The 23451-nt window shown below is 46.7% G+C and overlaps 1 protein-coding gene and 1 pseudogene across 2 annotated transcripts in view; both read right to left on the minus strand.

The window, feature by feature from the left end:
* LOC309808885 (centrosomal protein of 78 kDa-like) overlaps window positions 1–23451 on the minus strand; it is a 525691-nt pseudogene that overhangs the window by 286612 nt on the left and 215628 nt on the right. The gene's annotated exons all lie outside the window — the stretch shown is intronic.
* LOC309808066 (forkhead-associated domain-containing protein 1-like) overlaps window positions 1–23451 on the minus strand; it is a gene marked incomplete at both ends in the record, with an annotated part of 77461 nt that overhangs the window by 32788 nt on the left and 21222 nt on the right. The window contains 2 exons of the mRNA XM_082628074.1: window positions 1124–1233; window positions 10394–10664. Of these exons, the coding sequence (XP_082484200.1) occupies window positions 1124–1233; window positions 10394–10664 (381 nt within the window). The remainder of the gene's footprint in view (window positions 1–1123; window positions 1234–10393; window positions 10665–23451) is intronic.

A 23451-nucleotide genomic window follows, 5' to 3' on the forward strand; every position in this document is an offset into this window, starting at 1 on the left:
GACCACCGTGCTGTGATGAAAAACCACATGCACAAAGGGGCGCACCAGTCCAGGCGTCCTGGCTGAGGCCCTAGATGTGGGAAGGAGGCCAATGGAGACGGACCACCAAACTGGCCAAGCCAGCGGCTGACTGAGGCCGCATGAGTGAGGCCAGGGGACGCGAGCAAAGGAACCTTCCAGGTCAACCCATAGATTCTGGGGAATAATGAGTTGCTGTTTGAAGCCGCTAAGTTTTGGGATGGCTTGTTACACAGTGATAAATACAGAATCTGAGTGTGGCTTCTCGCCTTTCTGCAACATTTTTCAGAGTCTGGTCCCAGGATGCCTGGTTGGAACCCCCTGCCTCCTGAAGGTTTGGATTTCCGTGTCTGACAAGAACCCCAGGTAGGTCTGCTCCTCACAAACTCTGAGAATTGCTGCAGGAGCAGGCCCTGGCCCTGAAGGAAAGCGAGATATTATAGACTGCTTCTTTTAGAGTAACTTTCAGGTCGTGTCTAAGTGGGGAGAAATTGACCTGGGCCCTTCCCAGGATGGCTTGACTTGAATCCACCTGTTCTGCTCGCATCCCTGCTTTAAACCTCTCTGGTTCTTTAACGAGTCTCTTGGCCCAGGCCTCCCTGACTTCAGGGCTCAATTCCTCCTGCTAGGAACGTGTTTTTGCATCACTGTTCCATCACTGAAGGTTGACCAAGTGATTACTGTGTGGGAGTTAGAAGTACCCGCTGAGAAGCTAACCAGACCTCGCTTTGAATCCTAACACTGCTCCTTGCACTGGGCAGCCGTGAACACATCACTGAACCTCTCTGAGCTTCAGTTTCCTCATCTGCAAAGTGAGGCTGATAAAATCTAGTTTGAAGTTGGTGAAGATTAACGAGCTAATAAATGTCAAGTGCACAGGACATGGCCCAGCACACAGTAGGTGCTCAGTACCTTGTAGTTGTAGATGTTATTTGGGATAAAATGAGCAGTGGCCAAACCTGGCTGAATGTCTTGGGAGGAAGAGGTGGTTTCTTGGAAGTAGGAAAAAGGGACAGTCCTTGAGACACAGAGAACAAGAGGCAGTGGCAATCTCTCCATGGTCCCTCTTGCTGCTGTAGCTCTGTGCTTCCCCAAGACCCCTCACCTTATCGTGCTGGGACAGGTCCTGGTCCACAAAAATTTCTCTGTAGGGCTCTGCCCCAGGAATTTCCTCGGCCACTGATTGTTCCGACAGTTCCGCCGCGTTGGTCCACACTAACACACAAGATCAACAGAGAATGCAGAGGAGACTGTGAGTTTCCCCAAAGTCTTAAAGAATATTTTCAGATTAACCTTCACATTCATGAGACTTATGCACTGAAAGCATTACAGGAGGACTGGAAAGGGTAAGAGCTGCCTCATTTCTCTTCCCCAGCGTTAACTGCACTGATGCACTGTGGTGTGCCTCTTTCCAGACTTTTTTCTATGCCGCATAAGAGCTGATGACCTTGGGCAAGTCATTTGCTCTTTCTAAGCCTTCGTTTCCACATACATAATTCAGGATCCCTGATAGTCTCTGTTATAAAGGGCTATCTGGAGATTAAATAGAATAATGATATAGAGCAGGGGTTGGCAAACTATGGCCCTGCGGCCAAATCTGGCCTTCTGCCTATGTTTGTAAATAAAGTTTTATTGCAACACAGCCACAGTGATTCATTTACATATTATTTATGGCTGCTTTCCAGCTACAAAGGCAGAGCTGAGTAGTTGCAGCAGAGACCATGTGACCCACAAGTCCTAAAGTATTTACTATCTGGCTCTTTACAGGAAAAGTTTGCTGACCCCTCATGTAGAGCATTTAGCGCTAAACATTAGCTATATTTTTTATTGCAGTCATATCTTGTCAAAAAACAAAAATGCATTTACATGACAGAGATTCTTATCCAGCTTACTTTTCAGCTAACAATATCAAAAACATCTCCCCATGTCAGTATTTGTAGCTGTACTTGGTTCTTTTCCAGGGTAGCATTGTGGTCCATTGTCCAAGTGTGCCAAACGTGTTTAACTAGGATCCACTTGATAGACATTTAAGCTTTCCTATATTTTTTCTTATTTACCCCAGTATTACAAGGCCTTTTTATATGACTTTCAGGGATTATGGCATTGTGTTTGGGGACCCCACTCTGTATCACATCAGACATCTCGCAATTCACTCACATCAACACTGAATACATTTCTTTTTATTGGTGTAGAAACGTTTGTAAAGATTTCTATAATTCTACGTGTGAGATCACTTGGGCCCAAGCAGCATATTTTAAATTTCCAAGTGACTATGGTTTCTGGACAGTCACTGCACATTCTTATCTTCTTGTGAAGTGAGAAACTGAACAAATTGTTTTCAGTGGTGATGAAACTTTAATGAGTATTAACATTAATGATGAATGAAGCACGCACTGTCATGTTTGTGGACATTCATCATTTATTCATTTTGCTTCTGTATTTTTTATTTATGCATTTTAGAGTCAAAGATCCCTGCCCCCCAGCCAGGTCTCAAACCTCTTTGTGGACCCCAGAACCTCTAGTGGACATAGCTGATGGCCTGTGGTGCCCAGAGAATGCACAGCCTTGCGTGTTGAATGAGCAGCCCTGGCCACAGTGTTTCCTGGGGCACGAGGAACACAAGGGCCTGGAACTTCAGCAGCTGCCCATTTTCTCTCCCTCCACCTCCCCAGCTAGGTCCATGATTAGAAAACTTTTATTTGAAGCTCACTGCCCCCATCTGACTCTCTTGGATCCTGAGCAGCAAAGTCCTAACTGACTATAGCAGCAGTGACTGATAGAGAACTAAGGGAGCTACAGAATGCAATTTTCAATTTTCTCGTAGTCACGTTAAAAAGGTAAAAAGGAGAGAGGAATTTTTAATGATCAATTTTATTTAACCCAATACATTAAAAAGCATCATTTCAACACGTAATCTACAAAAAATATGGAGATATTTTATATTCTTTTTCTTCGAGGCATGAAGCCTTTGAAATCTGGGGTTTATTAGACACTGATTGTGTATCTCAATTTGGAAACTGAATTTTCAGGAGGAAGACTTGATCTGTTTTCAGATTCCTCAAGAAATCGGCTCGCACTGGAGGAAGGTACTGACTGGCCTGTGTCCCCAGGGAGGGCCTCGGGGTCTGACCCTAACTGGGCCCCTGTCCAGTCTCAGCTTAGAGTTCTGGCGTCTGATGCCATCTCTAGGGGTGACTCCGGCTGCCTCTACGACCCTGTCGTGGCTGTCTTGAGGGACGCTTCCCTGCAAGATGATGGCCGGAGCGGGGACTTCATCAATCTTACAGAACAGGCTGATCGATGGGGTCCCTTTACTGGGGAAGGTGTGTTTACTCAAAGTCTTTGTGGGGCTAGAATTTGCTCTGAGACTTGCTTTCCTTACACCCAGGCAGGGAGGTGCGGGAGCAGTTACCCCTCACCTGCCCCAAACTTCTTTACCGGCTACTGTTATTTATCAAAAAGAACCTAAGGGCCATGTATGACCAAACCGGCTTAACTCTAGATGCTGGATCCTTCGGAGGTCCCAGTGGGGAGAAGCCCCAGGGAGAGTCGGGAGGGCTGGGGCGGTGGGACGGCGGATACGGGGACGCAGTCACTTTAAGAATTTTCGGGCATGAGCTGTTGGCCAAAAGGCAGGGGAGTTACTTTAATATTTTAACAACCCCCAGCTGTCCTGGTGCGCTCCAATAATCACCAGTCTGCAGCAGGGGCAGTATGTGTGCACCTTAACTGTGTCTTTCAGACATTGTAAGTTGTAAATAAAAGTTAAATAACAATCATGGTTAGGTAATAACTTAATTTTTAAATTTTAATATTTAAAATTTAAATATTAAAATTTTAAAATATTTAAATTATTAAGATTGTAAAATTTAAAATTTAAATATTAAAATATTAAATATTTTAATATTTACTGAATGTTCGCTATGCACCAGACGCTGTGCTCAGCACTTACAGGCAGGATACGATTTCGTCTTCATAACAACCCAGTGAGATAGGCATTATTATTCCCATCTCCATTTTATACGTGAGAGATATGAGGCACAGAGACGTCAAGTCACCTGCTCAAGGACACACAGCTGGTAAGTGGTAGAGTCAAGGGATGAGCCTAAGTTTGTTGGATTCAGAGCCTATGCTTTTAACCACTATGTAGTCAATGTATTGAAGTGGGAAGATGTTTATGACATATTATTGAATTTTAAAAATCAGGTAGGGAATTCCTTGGCAGTCCAGTGATTAGGATTCTGTGCTTCCACTGCAGGGGGCACAGGTTCCATCCCTGGCTGGGGAACAAAGATCCTGCAAGCTGAGCGGCACGGCCAAAAAAAGAAAAAAAAAGAAGGTTACCTATGTTAGGTTCATATGATCCCATTATTGGGAAAAAAAAAATATATATATATATATGAATCAAGATGCTATTTTAATAAGTCACTCCACATATTTTCTTTTCTCAGTAATTCTTCCCCACCTCCCATGAGCTCTTGCCATTAAGATTTGGCCTTGGAGCTGACGTTTTATTGCCTTGTGGTACAGGAAGGATGAGTATTAACTAGAACAGGGTGAGTTTTCCCCCAGGCAAAATGACGTTTTCATTTTTGACAATGTCTGGAGACATTTTTGAGAACCACAGTTAGGGGGGGTGGTGGTGGTGTTGCTACTGGTATCTCTGGTGGGTAGGAGTCAGGGATGCTGCTAAACACTCTACAGTGGACAGGACAGATCCTTCAACAAGGAGTTATGCGACCCACCTGTCACTCTGCCAAGATTGAGAAACCCTGACCTGATCTGCAGAAAATAAATCCTTGGCTTTGGGTTTTCAAATAGAATTTTTCAAGTCTAAAGCAAGGTGACAGTCTAACAGTAAACCAATTTAATTGGAAGAGCCCAGCTTTGCTAAGAGAGGAAAGAGCTTTCTTGGAACCCTTAAAAAGAGGTGTTTTCTGTCAAGAGACAGCATGGAGGACTGGAGCACAGAGTTTTCTCTAAAGCGTGGAGTAGAGAGGCCCAGACAGAAAGGAACTCCCCATGACACGGGAAGATGAAAGTCCTTTTCTGAGGATGGCGAGAGTGTCAGGGGAACGAGGGCAAATGTTTGGAAACATGAGACCTGGCTGAGAGGCTGAGGAGATAGAGCCCAGGTAGAAGTGAGTGACTCTAAGCCATACGACTCATCCTTCATTTCTCCAGGGGGAATCCAAGTCCTTCAGAGAAGCCCCAAGTTCAGCATGGCACTGGAGAAACCGGTGATTACAGTGGAAAAATTTAAATGGCGGAGTGAAAAAAAGAGAAGAAACAGCCCATGTGCCATGTGTCCAAAGGATGCATTAAAAAAACAACCCCCAAAACCCTGTATATATGTTCATAAAACAGAACATGATCCATACAACAAAATGAATGAATCTCAGAAATACTATGCTGAGTGAAAAAAGCCTTCCACAAAGGAACATGTACTACATGGTTCTGTGTACTTGAGATTCTAGAACAGGAATATCTAATCCATGGCTGGAAAAGAATTCAGAAGAGTGGGTGCCTCTGGGGCCTGGGGCTGGGAATTGACTGGGGAGGGACATGAGGGAACTTTCTGGGGTGATGGTAATGTTCTATATCTTGATAGGAATTTGGGTTACATAGTTGTGCACGACTGGCAAAACTCAGTGAGCACATTCAAGATCTACACCTTTCAGGGTGTGGTAGCCAGTCTCCAAGATGGCCCCACTGATTCTTGTCTCCTGGTATTCAGACCCTTGCATCATCCTCTCCAATACTGGATGGACTTTATATTAGTTAGCTGGGGCTGCCATAACAAAACACCACAGGAGGTCTTAACAAAAGAAATTCATTTTCTCACAGTTCTGGAGGCTGGAAGTCCAAGATCAAGGTGTGGGCAGGGTTAGGCCTCTCTCCTTGGCTTGCAGACGGCCACCTTCCTGCTGTGTCCTCACATGCCCTTTTCTCTGTGCACGTGCATCCCTGGCGTCTCTCTCTCTCTTCTTACAAGGACACCAGCCCTTGGATTAGGGCCCACCCAATCATCTCATTTTAACTTACTCATCTATTTCAATACACTATCTCCAAATATGGTCACATTCTGCGATATTGGGATTGAGGCCTCAGCATATGCATTTTGGGGGAATGCAATTCAGTCCGTAACAAAGCTTCTCTATGGAACCAAGGATATTGCAGAAATGACACAGTTTGATTCCTGAGGTTAGATCATAAAAGACATTGCAGCTTCTGCCTCACTCGCTAGGACCACTTGTCTGGAGGAGCTGGCAGCTTGAGGATGCTCAAGCAACGTATGGAGAGGTGCACTTAGTGAAGAACTGAGGCCTCTTACCAAAAGCCATGGGAGTGACCCATCCTGGAGGTGGGTCCTCCAGCCCCAGACAAGCCCCCAGAGGACCACAGCCCAGCCACCACCATTACTGCCACCTCATGGACAAGCCTGAGCAAGAATCCCCCAGCTAAGCCATTCCCAACTTCCTGCCTCAGAGAAGCTATGAGATAATAAATGTTTACTGTTGTTTTAGGCCATTACATCCTGCAGTAATTTGTTATGCAACAATAAGTAGCAAATACAGGTTTGGGCACCAGGAGTGGTGGAAACTTTAACAAAAACCCTACAATGTGGAGTGGTTTGGGATGGAACAGTGGCCAGAAGCTGGAGGACTTTGGCCAAGAGTCTTTGAGAAAGCCTGAATAGTCTTAGTAGAAGCCCGATGGCCTTTGAGGAGGCAGTGAGGGAAGGGTTCCAGGAAAGTGAGGAAAATGTTACTGGGGTTAAGGGATCCTTGTTAGGTGGTGGCAGAAGGTTTCCTAACACGTTGCCTGTGGTCATGAGGAAGGTAGAAAATGTTTGTGATGAGGCTAAGTGGTCAAGCTAAAGAGAGTCCCAGACAGAGTCTTGGAAGGTGCTGCCTGGTTACTTCTTGCTACTTATAGTGAAATGTGAGGGGGAGAGACAGTTAAAGGAAGGGCTGTTAAATCAGGGCAATGTTCTGGGCTTGAAAATTCCCTGCCTCTCCAGGTGGCAAATGAAATGTAAGAAACAGGTTCTGGGCAAAGATCAAATCAAGGGCACTCTCAAGAAAACACAGTCCAGAGAAGAAGCTGAGGGTGTGGTTGTAAAATCCTTTGTTAAGAATACAGATCCAGGGCAGTGTCCAAGAGAACCCTTCGGTCAAAGAACTGGGCTTCTAAGAAGCTTCTGTCCTTTGTCAGTCTTTGCAGAAGCCCATGGTGGAAGGGCTTGTGACAAAAAAGTCTGTGGGCGTGGGTTTTGCCTGATAGGATGAACCCCAATAAGAAGCACTGCCAACTCAGACTGACAGAGACCCACAAAAGTCAAAGAAGCGTCTGGACCCCCAAGCTTCTACAGGCAGGAAGCAGGCTATAAAACTATGCAGCCACATCCATGGGACACCTTTCATAGGAAAGGGAGGACGACTCAGAAGGCGGAACTCACGGACCAGGGGCAGAGCCAAGAGCCCTGGAAAGTCATTTCTGGGCAAGAGTTGGACTGAAGCCCAGTCAAGGAACTGCCGATATTTTCCCAGCTGGACTTCAGAACTGCTTTGGGCCAGGGACTCCTGTGTGTTTCCTGTTTTTCTTCTTTTGGAACAAGAGGAGTGTATGTAGCAGTGATGCTATGTCTGTCCCACCAATATGTGCTGGGTGTGTGAGGGACAGACCCTTTGTTCAGAGGTCTTCAGATTTCTGGAAGTAGTACTTGATGAGCTGAACGTAACGTACTACACCCATGAGCCCCATCTGTACCTGGACTTGATTTAGACGAGATTCTGGAATTTGAGCCGATGCTGTTACTGGGGTGAGATTTTGGGGGGCCTCGGGAGAGAGGAGGAGGAGTGTGAATCATTGAGGACCCGAGGGCAGGCTGTGGTAGCCGGCCTCCAAGATGACTGCTGATAATCCCCGCCTCCTGGTCTTCAGGCCCGTGTGTAGTCTTCTCCCACACTGGAGGGTGACGCCCTGTGTAACCAGCAGGATATTGCAACAATGACAGAGCATGACTTCTGAGGCTTAGTCACAAGAGATGTTGCCATTTCCATCTTGTCCTCCAGGATCACTTGCTCAGGAGGAGCAGCTGCCGTGTCATGAGAATGCTCGAGCCACTCTCTGGGGAGGCCCATGTGGTGAGGAACAGGGGCCTCCTGCTGACACCCATGTGAGCAGCCGTGTTCGAAGTGGATCCTCTGGCCCAGGTCAAGCCTTCAGATGACTGCAGCCTTACGAGGGACCCTGAGCCACAGCCGTCCTGCTAAGCTGCTGCCAAATTCCTGACCCCACAGAAACCGTATAGATGATAACACATGTTTGATTTTGCTTTAGGCTGCTACGTTTGGGGAGAATTCGTTATGCAATCATGATAACTAATACACATTCTGTGTTCATTTTACATGAAGGAGACAAAACATGTTGAGTTCTAGTTAATGGTATATGTGCTAAAACATTTAGGGGGAGGACTACAGATGTGTGCTATTTATTTTGAAATGCATCCAAAAAATAAGATGGATTAATGCAGGACAAGAAGGATGGGTAGACAGAAATGTAATAAAGAGTACAGCAAAGTGTTAGCGGTAGAATTAGGAGGAGAGCTGTCTCTGTAAAATTATTTTTGCTTTGCTGTATGTTTGAACGTTTTCACATTAAAATGCTGGGGTGGGGGCTTCCCTGGTGGCGCAGTGGTTGAGAGTCTGCCTGCCAATGCAGGGGACACGGGTTCGAACCCTGGTCTGGGAAGATCCCACATGCCACGGAGCAGCTGGACCCGTGAGCCACGACTACTGAGCCTGCGCGGCTGGAACTTGTGCTCCGCAACAAGAGAGGCCGCGATGGTTAGAGGCCCGCGCACCACGATGAAGAGTGGCCCCTGCTCGCCGCAGCTGGAGAAAGCCCTCGCACAGAAGTGAAGACCCAACACAGCCATAAATAAAGAAATAAATAAAATTAAATTAAAAAAAATGCTGGGGGGAAATGGCTGAGTAATTTCTTAACTTGGGTGGTTGGTACATGAGCGTTCCTTAGATGATGATGATGATGATGTAAACTGCAGAGATACCTTTCATTTGCTCCTTAGTCTGTTTATTTCAGAATAATAACTATTATTTGAATGGCTGAGGGAAGTGACTAGGTGAGTGGTCCTGAGTGAGACCAGGGAAGGGTGTGGAGGCATCGAGAGACCTGGGGACTCAGAGGGGTCTGGGGCTGGGACACGGAAAACAGAGAATGGGACCTTCACACCAGTGGCCACAGAAGAAACCTGGGAATCATGCCAGGGACTAAGTCGACCCAGCTACTCTGCCAGTAAGCCTGGCAAGGCCAAGAGGATGGTGACAGACAGGAAGTCTCCTCCCCAAGTGCCATGAGGCCTTCTGGGGGGGAGGGGGGGAGAAGGAAACCCTGATGGCTGTGTGTCCCCAAAGTGACCAGGCTGTGAGTGACAGTCACTGAGATAACCAGCCTTAAATTTGACTGAAAAGCGTTATTTTAGATTAGATTGAATACATAACCTCTGGAGAAGTAATTTTCTCCATAAGCCTCAGTCTCCTCTTACCTGTAAAATGGTAATAAAATATTTAAAAACCTCCTAAGGCAAGAGGGATTTCAGTTACCAATATGTCTGTACATCTGAGTTGAAGTATATAAATTTAGATTCTGATACAGATTCATATATATTCATATATATGTACAAACACACACACACACACACACTCACCACAGAGGTACTGACGTGTGCAGATGGGCAGAGCACAGTCTTGGAGGAGTTTGTACCAAAAAGTCAACAGGGAGAATTCTGGTGATAAGGGTGACAGCTTATCTTTTACTGTTTTCTAACTTTCTGCTTATCCCAATTTTTTCACATTTGATTATGTTCTACTTCAGAACCAGAGAACATAAGCAAAAGCCAGAGAAAGACAAATATCATACCATATTGCTTATATGTGGAATCTAAAAAAAGGTACAAATGAACTTATCTACAAAACAGAGATAGAGTTACAGATGTAGAAAATAAACTTATGGTTACCGGGAATAAGTGGTGGGAGGGATAAATTGGAAGAGAGGGATTGACATACACAATACTATACATAAAAGAGATAACTAAGAAGGACCTACTGGATAGCACAGGGAACTCTCCTCAATACTCTGTAATGGTCTATATGGGAAAAGAATCTAAAAAAGAGTGGATACATGTATATGTTGAACAGATTCAGTGTGCTGCATACCTGAAACTAACACAACACTATAAATCAACTGCACCTCAATAAAAATTTTTAAAAAAAGGGGAAAGCAGAAACTGAGACCCATCCTCCTAGCAAAAGCCCCTCCCCTAAGCCGCCAAGGAAGCGCCCATGAGTACCTTGCCTGATGATGGGAACGCTGTGGGCGGCTCTGTCCACCTCGAAGGAGAACATCTTCTCGCTGGCACTCACGGGCCGCCTGTGGGAGGCTGGTGGGACCATGGGGGGCTCGGGGGACCCCTGCGACCAGCTCCTCTGCACTGGCGCTGTCCAGATGCCCGGGTAGAAGGGGGTCTGTGTTGGTGAGGGTGACTGGTTCAGTTGCTGGGTGGCCCAAGGTGGCTGTGGCCTTGGCCAAGGTGCTGGGCCCCTCACCCATGGGAAGGAGACCTGCAGGGGCAGACAAGAGGGTCAGGGGAGGTTACGAGCAGCTGGGGTGGTCTTCACCTTTCTGTCCCGGCGACATAATTGCTGCCCTAGATTTCGGCGTATAAGTCACTTCTCCCAAGAATCCCTCCCACACTCTCCCCAAATTCGGGATGGTGGTCCCCACCATGGGTCACCTTGCACACTATCACACCACCATTTATTGGGTGCAGCCTTCGTGCCAGGCACCCAGTCAAGAGATTCACATGCATTACCTCATTTAATACCCCTGATGCTCTGTGATGAGCCCGAGGCTGAGCAAGACCTAGTGACTTTCCCAGGACCACAGATTTGGCAGTGAGCGTCTGAGCTGGTACAACGCCACCTCTGAGCTCTGAGAGGCTGACAGCTTTTTGTCTACCTTGCTCAGCACCGTATCCTCAGCTCCTAGAATAAACCCTTGGCACATACACAGTAGGTCCTTAAATACTGGTTGAAAGAATGAATGAACACATCTCCGAGATTCAAGCCCAGCTCTCCAGGACACACACATCCACACTGTGTGTCTCCCTGGCACTCCCATTCCACCTGTTCCCCGAAGCCGAGAGCTCTGGGGTGGCAGGCACCCCAACTGGCTCGAAACCCAGCTGGCTCATTAGCCTGTGATCCTCAACATCTGCCACATCTGATTCTTGCCAGACGCTCCATAAATATCTATCGAGGGAACCTTTTTTCATCTGACCCGGCGGAAGATGTCTGTAGCTACTTTCATTAGAGAGCACATCAAAATCCATCTACACCGGGAGAAGCAAATGCTGAGAGGTGCTGACACCTGGCTTTGTCTTGGTTAATGCTGTTGTGGCCGTCCCTCCCCGAGCCTAGTGGTTAAACCGTGACATCGTGAATGCTACCATTTACTGTAATTACTCACCGATTTCTCGCGATAGCCCTGAAGGGGAGGAGCTCTCCTTATTCCTAGCTTACAAATGAGGCTTGGAGAGGTTAAGGACTTCACCAAGCTCAGGTGGTGGTGGAGAGGGTGGTGGGACTGGGGTTCTGGAAAGCTCTTTCCCTCTCTGTCTCTCTCTCCCTTCTCTGCCCCGCCCCCAGTCTCTTGGCAGAAAAAAACACACTTTTCAAGGAAGAAGCTAAGTTCAAAGGTTTGCCGCCTGTGGCGGTCACGTTTCTCTTTCTGCAGACTGCAGACACATAATGAGAAACAGGACAGAATGCTTCCGAAATAGGAGCACTGGCAGACAGAACTTCCTATAGCTCCAGCTGGATTGTATTCAAGAGGAAGGTTCTCCACTCACTCAGGTTCCCAAACCAGTCTTTTAGCTACAGTCTTTCCCAGCCAAGTCAAGAATCTGGTGAATTCCCCTGAAGACTTTTTTGGAGTCAGGGAGAACACTGTTCGGGAAAATCAAACTCCAATTGCCTGGCGACACCTGGCCCAGCATTTATGATGACACTGGCCCCGTTGAAACCTGTCTCAGGAACGGACTTGGCAGTGTTCCAGAACTCTGTTACCTTATGTGAAGATTCGAATTTCTCTCCACTGTGGGCACCTCGGTCTCCACCTAAGCTTTCTTCCTTTGTCTCCTTTCAGAAGCTGAGGTGTCCTGCTCCTGCCTTGCACTCACTTCTCCATCCATCCGATCCCTTCCCGTCCTCTCCTCTGGGGCTGTCTTGCCTCAATCATTCCTACAACCTTTCCTCATCGATTTAATAAAGATTTATCGAATGAAAGGGCTGAAGGTGGGAAGGGGGAAATTTGAATATGTTTTACCCCCGCCTGAGAGAAAACAAATCGAGAGACCACGGGTAGTGTGGAGGAATTCCCTTTTGTGCTGGGATGCTCAGGTAGATGTGCCTCACTGCCCACTAACTGCCAGGGTGCTGAAGGGAGTGCTCATATCTCATGCCTCAAGTGATCCACTGCCGTAGTGGACAGGCCGCAACCCACCTGGCTCTTCTGGAAATTCCAGGAATCTCCCTCCCAATCTGTCGGCCCATTGCTGTGGGTGGGGCTAAGCAATCAACCAATCACACTCCCTGGACATACTGATTGGTTCAGTGGTGGGGCAAGTGATCCAATCAGAGCCAAGGAGAACCAAGAAGACTTGGCTGGACACCAGGATCTGGAGTGACCTGGTGGGACTTCAGAATGCAGCCAGCATGAGGGAGTGGAGCCCAGACATGGAGAGAGGGAAGCTGTTTATTTATTTTTCAGATTGTGGTAAATAACCTGCAACATAAAATTTATCATCTTAGCCATTTTAAAGTATACAGTTCAGTGGTGTTAAGTATAGTCACATTTCTGTGAGATGGATCTCCAGAACTTTTTCGTCTTGCAAAACGTAAACTCTATTAACCATTAGACAACAACTCCCCATTCCCTCCGCCACCCAGCCCGTGGTGACCAACATTCTGTCTCTATGAATTGGACTACTCTAAGTACCAAGTACCTCAAATAAGTGAAATCACATGGTACCTGTCTTTTTGTGACTGGCGTATTTCACTTAGCATAATGCCCTCAAGGTTCATCCATGTTGTAACATGTCAGAATTTCCTTCTTTTATTTTATTATTTTTTTGTGTGTGTGGTAGGCGGGCCTCTCACTGCTGTGGCCTCTCTCGTTGTGGAGCACAGGCTCCGGACGCGCAGTCTCAGCGGCCATGGCTCACGGGCCCGGCCGCTCCGCGGCATGCGGGATCCTCCCGGACTGGGGCATGAACCCGTGTCCCCTGCATCGGCAGGCGGACTCTCAACCACTGCGCCACCAGGGAAGCCCTTCCTTCATTTTTAAGGCTAAATAATATTCCACCATACAGTTTAGAGTGTATTTTGTTTATCCATTAAGCGTCATGGGCACTTGGGTGGTTTCTACCTCATGGCTATTATAACTATGCTGCTGTGAACATGGTGGGGAAAATAAGGAAGCTGGTTTTGAGCACTGGCTGGGGTGCTACCCTGAAGTGCTCCATCCCTGAGGCTGGCTAGAGCTGGTTTCTGTTGCTTGCAGCACACAGAGCCCGAACGATAGGGCCCCTAGTGGGAAGGAGCCAAAGATGTATAAACGCAGCAGAGACTCCTAGGTCGTCGGGTTTAAAAATTTAAAAATAAAGGTTTTTTTTTTTTTTTTTTTCTCTGAAGCATGTTGGTTGAGGGTAGCTTTAGTTGGATGGTTAAAGTTGGTTTTCTCTAGTTTCCCGGCTTGCTTTATCAAAGGGAAGGTCAAGGTTTTCTCAGAAATTGCTGCTGGCAACTACAACGATACAGGCAGGGAGAAAAGCAAACATAAGAAGAAGACTCACATTAAAAGCTAGCTCTGGGCTGTACAGGAAGCATGGGGTCAAGGTCAGTTATCAACAAGTTTGTTTTTATTATTTATTTATTTTAGATTTAATTCTATTTATTTTTGTCTGTGTTGGGTTTTCGTTGCTACGTGCAGGCTTTCTTTAGTTGCGGCGAGCGGGGGGCTACTCTTGTTGTGGTGCGCAGGCTTCTCCTTGTGGTGGCTTCTCTTGTTTCGGAGTGTGGGCTCTAGGCGCATGGGCTGCAGTAGCTGGGGCACATGGGCTCAGCAGTTGTGGCACGTGGGCTCTAGAGCGCAGGCTCAGTAGTTGTGGCGCATGGGCTTAGTTCCTCCACGACATATGGGATCTTCCCAGACCAGGGCTCGAACCTGTGTCCCCTGCACTGGCAGGTGGATTCTTATCCACTGTGTCACCAGGGAAGTCTTCAAGTCTGTTTTTAGAAACTTTAGTTTAAAAATACACGCTAATGCCTTTTCTCTTTCTTTGTGTCTGTTCTCTGACCATATGGTATGTTGCCATGGTTGGGTTTTTTGTTTTGTTTTTGAGGTAGCATATGTGATACTCCTGATTTCTTTTCCATACTACCTTTAAAATAGCAGGTTGGGGCTTCCCTGGTGGTGCAGTGGTTGAGAGTCCGCCTGCCGATGTAGGGAACACGGGTTCGTGCCCCGGTCCGGGAAGATCCCACATGCCACAGAGCGGCTAGGCCCGTGAGACATGGCCACTGAACCTGCGCGTCTGGAGCCTGTGCTCCGCAACGGGAGAGGCCACAACAGTGAGAGGCCCGTGTACCGAAAAAAAAAAAAAAAGCAGGTTGTCAACCACCTGGATTAACCATGACCACATCCACGGCTGAATTTATATTAGCTTTAATAAACACAGATCAATGATTTACTCAAGAAAACACTATCCATTTTTTTTCAAATTATCTATTTGTTCTTTGTGTTATTTCCCCATTATCTGCTTCTAACCCTGTAAAGAGTATAAGTTGAACGGGAGACCCTAAAAAAAATTCGAAGTAGTTTGCACATCGAGTGCCTACAGTACACATGAATTCTGCCAGGAAGCCCTGGAGCCTGCAGAGAAGGTGGAAACTTAGACCTTGCCCTTGGAGAGCTTGTTATGTGCTCTGCCATTTGTAAGTAATTGTGGACAATACAACGGCTATGAGCCACTGTGTAGAGAAGCCACAGATGTGCCACAGACTGTGCTGGGCACTTAATGCACGTCATCTCATCTGATCTCCAGAATAATCTTGCAGGAGGCATTTTACCCCTCATTGTGTGGATTAAGAAACTGAAGCTCAGAGAGGTTAAATGACTTGCCCAACGTCTCACGGCCAGGAAGTGGTGACACAATTTGACTCCAATACCTGTGCTCTTAGGACTTCTAGGTTACTCGAAGTCATGATTTATTACCTGCTTTCCATACTCACAAACGGATCTTAGATGATTGGTTAGTGAATGATAGGATATTTTCCGAGTTAAAAAAAGGAAATGACCATTAGATTGTGTGAAAAACCACAAGACATCGCATGGGCTACTTAGAAATGGGATTTTCTAGGAACACTGACAACTGTCTTATGGAAGTGTTATTCATCTGGTACATGCCACGCCCTGGAAGCAGCTCAGAGGACCCCAGCCTCCATCCGGGAAGACCTGTGGTATGTTTACTGCTGTACCAGAGGAGTCCTGGGCCCAGCTGGTACCCGCTCACGAGAACCGATTGTTAAATGTCCAGGAATTTTGCGAACTGGTTGATAAACACAGCCATTAATAAGAATTAACTTACATAAATTTACCATTAAATTATATCAGAAAAAAAGGTGATACAAACTTAAAACTCACCTCTTCTTAATTATTTTACTCTATTTTATTATTACCTATGCTCTTGAGTTTATTTCACTCTACTATATGTTTCTGTTGGAAATGCTACATAGTAATGTGTTACCACACCTCTCTTTCCTTCTCTGTATTCAGGGATGTGTCACTGGGAGCTGGAAATTGACCGTGGAGTGCGTATTACAACATAGAAATCAGGAAATGTTATAAATGAGGGCTTGATTTTTAAAAACTTTTATAAATAGGTTTAATAATGGTGGTTCATGTAGAGCTTGATTTTGTTTGTTTGTTTGTTTTGTTGATTGCCTAGACTTAAGACAGTAATGGAGAAAATGTTAACAATGCAGCTTATACAAAAGCATGTTGTGTCTTAGCCATTATGTTATGAATAGAGCAAAAAATTGGGGAAACGTTCTTCCAGTATTTGAAAATTATTATCTGATGCAGCAACAAACTCACTCATGTCACTGATGAACATGTGGAGTTCTAACGTCTTTCTTTTTTCACTTGTATTATTCATAAATCCAAAATATCCAAAAATACCCACGAGTGCTCAGGTTGGGAACTCTCTCATTCGTCAACTGCAATGAGAAATTGGCTATGGATACAAGAGTTCAGCTAAAGTCAATGAAAGCATTCTGTGAGACTTAGCTGGCTATATAGAATTTACAAGAAAGAGTACTGTATTTCTTGTTACATGGATAGACTGTGCTACACATTCTTTATATCAGTAAACCTTATGCTATGCATCCATGTACTTTACTTTTTCCAGAGAGCTGGTCATTAAATATTTACCAGCCAATTGCTGGCTGTGCTGGCACCCAGCAGAGTGCCTGCTATGGTAGGTGTTCGCTGACTGAGCTGAACGGTTGGCAAACGGAGTGTAAATAAAAAGCACTTTGATTCTGGGGCTGGGATGGGGAAAATACATGCTAAGCCTGGCGCATCTTGTAACAGCAGAGAGTAAGGAAGTGCCCAAAACGAAAAGGTGGGGAGATGCTCAAGGACACAGTAAGCAATCTGAAAGAGCTCCCAGTGGCCAAGGCTGGAAGAATTTGAGCGAAGAAATACTTAATGAGTATTGGATTATAAACTCAAACTGTAAAATCAGTATGCATGAGTCCATACTGACCTAGATACATTAGCGAGTAAGTACATAAAGGAGGGAGAAGAGATCGTCTTCCTTACAGAAGAATTTAACATACATAGATGTGGAGCTTAATTCCCACAGTCTGGAAGGGCCTGGGGGGTAGGGGTGATGGTGGCGAGGAAGCACACTGACCCCAGCATGGAGGAGCCATGGACCTGGAAAGACAGAATGGAGACTAGAAAACATGGCCAGTAGATCTCAGAAGCCAGGAGAGGGGGCTTCTTGGTGCCAGGACAAAAGGCCTTTATCTCAACAGCTCCCGGGGTGTCACCGTAACTCAGAGACGGGTAATAATTCTATGTCCCCAAGAAAAGGGTAAATTATGTACGGGGTTTCAGTGTGAGAAATCAGGATTATACATTTAGAACACAGAACCGCCAAGTTATACATTATTTTTAGGTTTTGGAACTTAAAAGAATTAAGTCCCTTTGAGCTGTTCAGAAAAGCCATTCGTTTGGGTTTTTCCCAGCTGTGTTAAAGGAGATCTGGCCCATCTAATTTTCCCATTTTCTTGTAAATCTTCAACCTTACGGTTTTTCCTTTCCTTTTAAGTTCTAATCAGCTTCCTGGTCAGTCCATAAAATGTGAAATAGAATCTAATGAGAAAACAGCCGGATTTTTGCAAATAGCTTTTGCTACCCCTAGACTTGGCCTGCTTCAATTCGGTCTTGCCAGATTGAGAGATGGAATGAATGAATGAATGAATGAATGATCATCAACTAAGTTCAGAGAAGGAGCAACGTGGTTCTGGTTTGGTAACAAAGGGTGTGGTCTGCCAGAGGAAGCAGGAAGCGGCCCGGTTCCTGGCCGGGTCCGGGTTCTGTCTCAGCAGGATGCTAAGGGTTCAGCCCGCGCTCCCGTCTCCACCTCCCCCGATGTCATCTGCATTGCCTGTAGACATCTGGTGACAACACAGCGTCAGGGGTCCTTGTGTGTGAGTTTTTGCTGCGGAGGCCGAGCCTGAGGCTGCCTGCTGCCCCGTGCCCTCCACTTCACTGATCTTGGGAAATCGCCTTTGATATAAAACACCCAGCCTCAGGATTTCTCATCACATCAGTAGGTCCCCACGGGACCTGTAAAAGCACAAGGTAGAGGAAATCCTACGAGGTCAGGTAGATGACAAAGCTTGACCAGAAAGAGGCTTTGTTCTGAAGGGCCCCATGCTCTCTGGTCATTCACTCAGTTGCCGGCTTCTCAACCCCCGGTACAGTAAAGCCACATCCTCCTCAACAACGGGCCCTATTCAGAGGTCCCAGGAACGTGGAAACGCCACCCTTCTTGGGGATGGACAACTAAGGCCCCGACTCTGAGCTTCTCATCACACCTGTTCACCACAGGAGAGAAATGAGCAACTCTGCTTCCTTGGAGACTGGCCTGGGACTTTTCCAATGGAAAAGTGGATTATTCGTCATTTCCCTCCCCCCACATCCCTAGTGGCAAATCCCGTTCGGAAGGCTCCACTTAGGCAATAGGAATGCTTCCTAATGTCATGGACATCTTCTTTGTTTTTGTCTCCGCCGCATCCATTTCTTCCATCTTCTGGATGGGCACTTTAATTTTTTTGCAGGGAAGACACCCTTTCCCTGACAACCCTGAGTCCATAGAACTCTGACCCTTCCACCCCAGGGGTGAGACCATAACCCAGGTCTGGCCAATCAGAGCATTCCTTGCCCCTGGCCTCAGGGATTGGTTCAGGGGAAGCCACGTGATCCAAGCCACTGCCAATGAAGATGCTGGCTCTTTCCCTGGAACTGCTACTTTGTAGGGTGCTGGGGCTGCTGCTGGCCACTTTCCTACAGGTGAGGCAAGAGTCTGTCTGAGATTGGGAAGCTAACAGGGAAGAAAGAGTCAGATTCCTGACCATGATTTGGGCGCCTGGATCCAGCTGGGCCTAAGCTGCAGCTTTTGGCCTTTTCAGTTCCATGAGCTTTTTTTTTTTTTTTTGCCTAGGCTAGTTTTAGTTGGTTTTCTGACACTTGCAAACAATCAAATTTCCTGGACAGTATGCTTATTGAGACTTTAGCATAAGCATCACTATGTACTCAGAGTGAAAGTTGTTTTAAAGGTTATGACATGCTCAAATAAAACCCACCAGACTGTCATCATGCACCAAATTTACCTTTCAACTTATAAAAGTAAAGCAGCATCTCCAGAGAAGAATGATTTAAGACCAAGGAACCAATCATAAGACAAGTAGTAAAACACTGCTTAGAGAAACTTTGATAGATAAATAGTTCTCTAGCTACAGCAGGCTTCAGACTACAAACCCCAAATTTCTGCTTCAAAAGTGACTCAGGGAAGACATTCCATAGTTTCATTTATTTCGTTTTTTGGCCTCGCCGTGCACTTGTGGGATCTTAGTTACCTGACCAGGAATTGAACCCACGCCCTCAGCAGTGAGAGCACTGAGTCCTAACCACTGGACCAGCAGGGAATTCCCAACAGTCCACAGTTTTAAAAGAAAACTTTCCAGTTGAAGAAACAGGCAAAATTTGTAATATGCATCCGTTGTATATATAATATGTTAATGTCTAGTATATTTATCAGATCCATGTCAATGTAATTATATTATTACTATATTTGCAAATGCATATATATGTGTATGTATATTTAGAACCACATATTTCCAGCTCTCTTTTAAAGAGGTATTGAAAAGTCTGTTCAAAATTTAGTTTTCCAGCTTGTCTGTTTTTTCTTATTCCTCAGTAAACTTAAGCAATTAACCAGCACATTTCCTGGCACACAGTAAGGCTCAATCTGAGTGAGTTCTTTCTCCCCAGCTCCCCCGTCTATTTTAAGTTCTTCTTTCAGAAACCAAGTCAAATGAAAGAGGCAGTACTGCATAATGTTACAAGCAGAGGCTGGTAAACGTTTTCTGTAGAGCCAGACAGTAAGCATTTCCAGCCCTGTGGGCCATAGGATCTGCCCAGCTTACTCTGCCCTTGTAGCCGACAACACAGGCAATACTGAAATGAATGGGATGGCTGTGTTCCCAGGAAACTTTACAAAGACAGGGGATGGCCCGCAATTGGCCCTGGGCCATAACGTGCCGACCTCGGGTTAAGACCTTGGGATCCGGCGTCACACAGACTCTGGTCCGGCTCCCGGCTCTGCTCCTTCTCTGGGACCCTGACGAGTGTGTCATTTCTGTGCCTTGTCTGTAAGACACAGGGATACTAACAGCCATTTCTTAGTCTGTGAGAAGTGCATGAGATAGTGCACGTGAAATGCTGGGAACACTTCCTGGTCCATAATAAATGAGCATAAAACATTAGCCATCAGGTGTGATCACCATCGTCAAAAAAGAAGAAGAAAGGGGGCAACTGAATTTGTCCAGGAACGGCAGCAATATCCCTGGTAAACAGTTAGTGGGTGGACTTCCCTGGGCGCACAGTGGTTAAGAATCCACCTACCAATGCAGGGGACAGGGATTCGAGCCCTGGTCCAGGAAGATCCCACATGCCGCGGAGCAACTAAGCCCATGGGCCACAACTACTGAGCCTGTGCTCTAGAGCCCGCGAGCCACAACAACTGAGCCCGCATGCCACAACTACTGAAGCGCATGCACCTAGAGCCCATGCTCCGCAACAAGAGAGGCCTCCGCAATGTGAAACCCGCGCACTGCAACGAAGGTTAGCCCCCGCTCGCCGCAACTAAAGAAAGCCCGCGCGCATCAACGAAGACCCAACGCAGCCAAAAATAAATAAATAAAATAAATAAAATAATTAAAGAAAAAAAGTTAGTGGGGCCAGGGACTTCCCTGGCCCTCCAGTGGTTAAGACTCCACGCTTCCAAAGCACGGGGTGCAGGTTTGATCCCCGGTTAAGGAACTAAGATCCTGCATTGGTGCAGCCAAAAAATAAGTTAGTGGAGCCAAACAAGCAAGGAAGCCAGATAACTGAAAATGCATTTTCTTCTATTATCAGTGGCTTTCGTTTTTACCCACATAATGAATCATCCCCTGTCAGCGTGTGAAACTGCAGGTTGGACTGGGAATTGCAAGACCTTCCTTAACCGCTGGGCAGTGAAGGACCTGCCTGGGCTCTCACGGCCCCACGATGCTTCGTGCTATTAGGGAAAGGCTCCAAGGGACTCAGGAGAGCCGGCTTTTAATCCTGTCTCTGGATCTATATGACTGATGCCTAACCTTGGGGAAGTCACTGAAACTCTCTGAGCCTCAGTTTATGCCATGATAGGGGTGGTCCCAGGGACCTCTATAAAAACAACTGAAGGGGGAAAGGGGACCTGGGATTAATGAGTAGCTCCTTGGCAGAAATTGGAAATTGAAGCTCAGAAAGGTAAAGCCAGTTGCAGCTGGCATTTCAACTTGGGTCCATCCAACTCCAAAGCCCTTGCTTTCTCGATTGTGTTCTGCAGAGCTTCCCCATTAAAGCAGCAAGGAATATTGGCCGACAGAGGGCGCTCTTCTCGCAAGACAGGACGTCATGACATTGCAGGGACAGAAGACAGTATCCAGGAGCCACGGGGGAGAGTCTGGCTGGACTGGGAACAGGGCAGAGCAGGCTACAGGGAAGGCCAGACACAGGCAGTCATGGGGATGGGGGCTGCCGATAAGGAGCTGTCAACCCCCTCATGGAACAACTCGGCACGTCATTTGTGGCGCCTGGCTTCCTTTTTCATTCTGGCCATTTCCATCCGTTTTGCCGTATTTCAGAATAGAGAAAGACGTGATGGATACATATGGGTGACGTGGGTTTCCTTACTCAGCTGCCTTGTAAGAACGGCGCCCCTGTGACTAGCACAGCTTGTTTCCACACCCCTTTTCCCAGAGCTCAGAAAGCATGAGTAAAGGCAACAACAAACAAAACCCACAACACGGCGGCACACCTGACTCTGGGACCTCAATTTCCCACGCCTGGTGCCAAGACTCTATGGGATTAATCAACGGTTGCTTCAGGGCATTGAAGATGGCCCTGCGGGTTATGTCCTGCACAGCTTCAGTGGGCGCCATCCACGTGGACTACGTTGTGAATGGTGAACCTGGAGTTGTGCAATATGGCAGCCCTAGGTAATACTTTGATGAGAGAGCTATAATTTACAAAGTATGGTCCTGGGGGCTTCCTTGGTGGCACAGTGGTTGAGAGTCCACCTGCCGATGCAGGGGACACGGGTTTGTGCCCCGGTCCGGGAAGATTCCACATGCCGCGGAGCGGCTGGGCCAGTGAGCCATGGCCGCTGAGCCTGCACGTCCGGAGCCTGTGCTCTGCAACGGGAGAGGCCACAACAGTGAGAGGCACGCGACCGCAAAAAAAAAAAAAAAAAAGGATGGTCCTGGGCACAACCTGGCTGCCAATGCACTTTGTCAAACAAGAGTTTTTCTTTATATTTTTCCATCTTGTATGTTATTCTATGGGTAATTTATCTGCAAATATATTTATCTGCAAGCGGGGGCAGGTCTTGGGAGGCTTCCCTGTCCAAAAGGACATTTACAAAGGAGGCATCTTGGCTGCTCCATGCTGGTTTGCTTGACTCTAAAGCTGAGGGTTATCATGTGCTTATTAGGTGCCAGACGCTGGACTAAGCAATTTACGCACTTTGCCCACTTAATACCACAGTCACTCAAGGTGGTAGGAACTATTGTTACAGGAGTGGGGACCGAGGCCCTGAGAGGTAGATGATTTGTGCACGTCCAGTATAAAAGCCGGTCAAGAGCAGGGCTGGGACGGCGCTGGAGTCAGTCTGACCTCAGGGCACGTGCTCTAACCACTGTGACATCTGCACACACATCTGGATTCCTAAGCGCCCCGCACCTCACCCCCCTCCCCCAGTAAAATGCTGTCACACCCTCCTCTATTGGTTAGGGTCACCACAAAACCTGAACTAAATGCTTTCATTTGGGAACTCTTTGTCGGGAGAAGAACAGTTCTCATCATACTTAATCTGTATGATAACAGTGCAGTCCTCCGTGGAAACTCCATCCAAGGAGGAAACACAGCGCCCTCACCAGGGACCCCAAAATCAATTGGAAACAAGAATATGCCGGAAGCAAGACAGCCACGAATTTTTTAGAAAAACTGGGCTTCAAAATATTTGATGAGAGATGCTCTTCAATACCTCTCCCTTTTCCCCTCTTCCTTTCTCTTCTTTTAAATAGCCAGCAGGTTGGGGTCATCAGGAAGTGGAAGTTGTAGGAAGGTGTCAGTCAGTCCACAGGCTGCCCTCACACGGACGCTGCAAAGGACCCCTCCATGAATATGAGCATCATGGATGGAAGCTTCTCAAGCTGGGGACGCCCCGGCAGAGAGCACTTTTGAGAAGATGGGGCTGTGGAGAGTCCTGCAAAGTGCCCTGGGCACAGGCCGGGGGAACACTTGTGCAGCTGCCTGTAGTCAACCGAGGAATGAAGCAAGGTGCAAGTGCGTGTAGGAATAAGAATTGAAAAAATCCGTGCATATTCGAGTGACCGTGAGAGTATGCTTTCCTCGGTGTGAAAACCAGTCAAGGCTACTGCTCCAGCTAGCATCAGACTAAATGGTTTT

The sequence above is a fragment of the Mesoplodon mirus genome (genome assembly GCF_964341445.2).
Source record: "Mesoplodon mirus genome assembly, chromosome: 7".
NCBI lineage: Eukaryota > Metazoa > Chordata > Mammalia > Artiodactyla > Ziphiidae > Mesoplodon > Mesoplodon mirus.